This window comes from Aplysia californica, unplaced genomic scaffold (assembly GCF_000002075.1).
Source record: "Aplysia californica isolate F4 #8 unplaced genomic scaffold, AplCal3.0 scaffold00221, whole genome shotgun sequence".
NCBI classification, from domain to species: Eukaryota; Metazoa; Mollusca; class Gastropoda; order Aplysiida; family Aplysiidae; genus Aplysia; species Aplysia californica.
The window spans coordinates 227,389-229,134 of record NW_004797491.1 but is presented as its reverse complement, the minus strand read 5'-3'; the positions used below and the strand labels follow the sequence as shown (position 1 = coordinate 229,134).

Sequence of the window (1,746 nt, the reverse complement as noted above, 5' to 3'; positions counted from 1 at the left end):
CACACACACACACACACACACACACACACCTGTGAGAGAGACGACGACTTCTGTCGCCAAGTCATAGCACCCACTAGGATGTTCTGCTCGACAACTACAGCTGGTCTCGTTGAGACGAACCGACAACAAGGAGGGGACAAACTTTCCATCAGTCACGTCCCAACCCCCGCACTGTAGAGAGATGTCTGAGGCAGAGATTTCCGGGAATCCCCCATCGACGTGACACTCCACACTGTGTTCTGTGCCTGCTTCAAGAACAATGGTGTTACCCGCTCCGACATCAGTGAAGGTTTTCCCGTTGATGACCAGTGTAGGGGCCGTCTTGGGAGGTTCTGGTGAGACAATGCCAGCCATTAAACATTGCACATAGGAAAAAACGAGTCATGATACTTGTGATTAGTAGTTATTCTCACAAAAGAAATGGCTAGCCATACAAGCGTTGATAAAGCCCGCCTCCTAAATACTTGAGGAACAGCTAAATTAAATCTTACTTTAGGGAATATATTTGTTCTACTTTTCACCTTACAGGAAAGAAAGGGTAGAGATTGCAACATGAGCCATAACCACATAACAATTTTTCGTTGGCCCACTTCACAGAGACAAAAATCTATCAACTTAGGAAAAACAATCAACACTATGAAAGTACATAACAGGTCAATTTCTAGAAATTTGTTTTTGGACAAGTTCTGTCTTATAGTTTTGTTTCTACTACTGGCACAAACATCATGAGCTTTTTGGGGTTGGTTTTTGTTTTTTGTTTTTTGTTCTTTAGTTTGGCCTTGTTAAATGAGTGAACTGACATTTGGGGATACCATTATCGGTATTTTGTTTTGGTTAGAGGTAACTAAATCCCTAACATTTCAATTCATAATTAGTAAAAGCTTCAATGAGTGAGGTTGAGGTATTTATGGTTTACGATGGGTAAAAGCTTTGTTGCTGGCAGTGTAACTGAGTGTTAAAATAAACCTAAAAGAAGGATCATTTAGTTGTGTATAACATTTTTGCTAAGGACAATCTTTGTTTTTTGTTGTAGGTTTTTTTAATCACACTCACCTCGCACGTAGACCTGCACAGATGGACTATTTCGGAACATATCTCCAAAAGCGCTGTTCACCGCGTCACACCGGAATTCGTGATTACTTCCCTTTGAAGGCACCAAATTGTAGGATCATTTATTGTCGTTTCCCGTACATGCATCAAAAGTTTGTATTCCTGTTGGCGCCATTGCGAGGGAAAAGCTTGCTGCTGGGTAGACAACTCCCACAGAACATTCCATGGTTATATCTGGTGTCACTGACGGACACAGGTTATACGTTCCAGCCTCCTCTGGTCTCACGTTTTTTCTCTCTAACGTGACACCTTCAGGGCCGTCTGGGTACAGAGATGACCACACAAAAAAGCAAATATCGAATGAAACACATATATACGTAACTGGTACTTAACAGAAGTGACAGGCAAATAGTACAAACAAATAAGAAAAGAAAAAAATGACACTATTTTTCCATGACATTACTTGTTGTTGAAAAGACAATAGAGTAGAAAAAAACAGATATAATGGAAAGAACTATTTTCCCGTCCGTCAACGCAACCTCCTGCCTTCCTGATAAATTAGTTTTGATACACATCAAATTTAAAGAAGTATCCATCTTTCTCAACTGAAGTACCGCGATTAAACAGTCGAATCTGGTCTAATTACAAACTGTACAAGATAATCTCTTAGACAAACGACCACTTTCCCCTGCCCCC

At 40.7% G+C, this 1,746-nt stretch overlaps 1 protein-coding gene across 1 annotated transcript in view; it reads right to left on the bottom strand.

The window, feature by feature from the left end:
* Nucleotides 1–35: 35 nt before the first annotated feature.
* Nucleotides 36–1,746, bottom strand: part of LOC101864229 — a 10,614-nt gene continuing 8,903 nt past the window's right edge. The window contains exons 5-6 of the mRNA XM_005099652.3: nt 1,054–1,371; nt 36–332 (exon numbers count right to left, since the gene is read on the bottom strand). Of these exons, the coding sequence (XP_005099709.1) occupies nt 1,169–1,371 (203 nt within the window). The 3' untranslated portion in view covers nt 36–332; nt 1,054–1,168. The remainder of the gene's footprint in view (nt 333–1,053; nt 1,372–1,746) is intronic.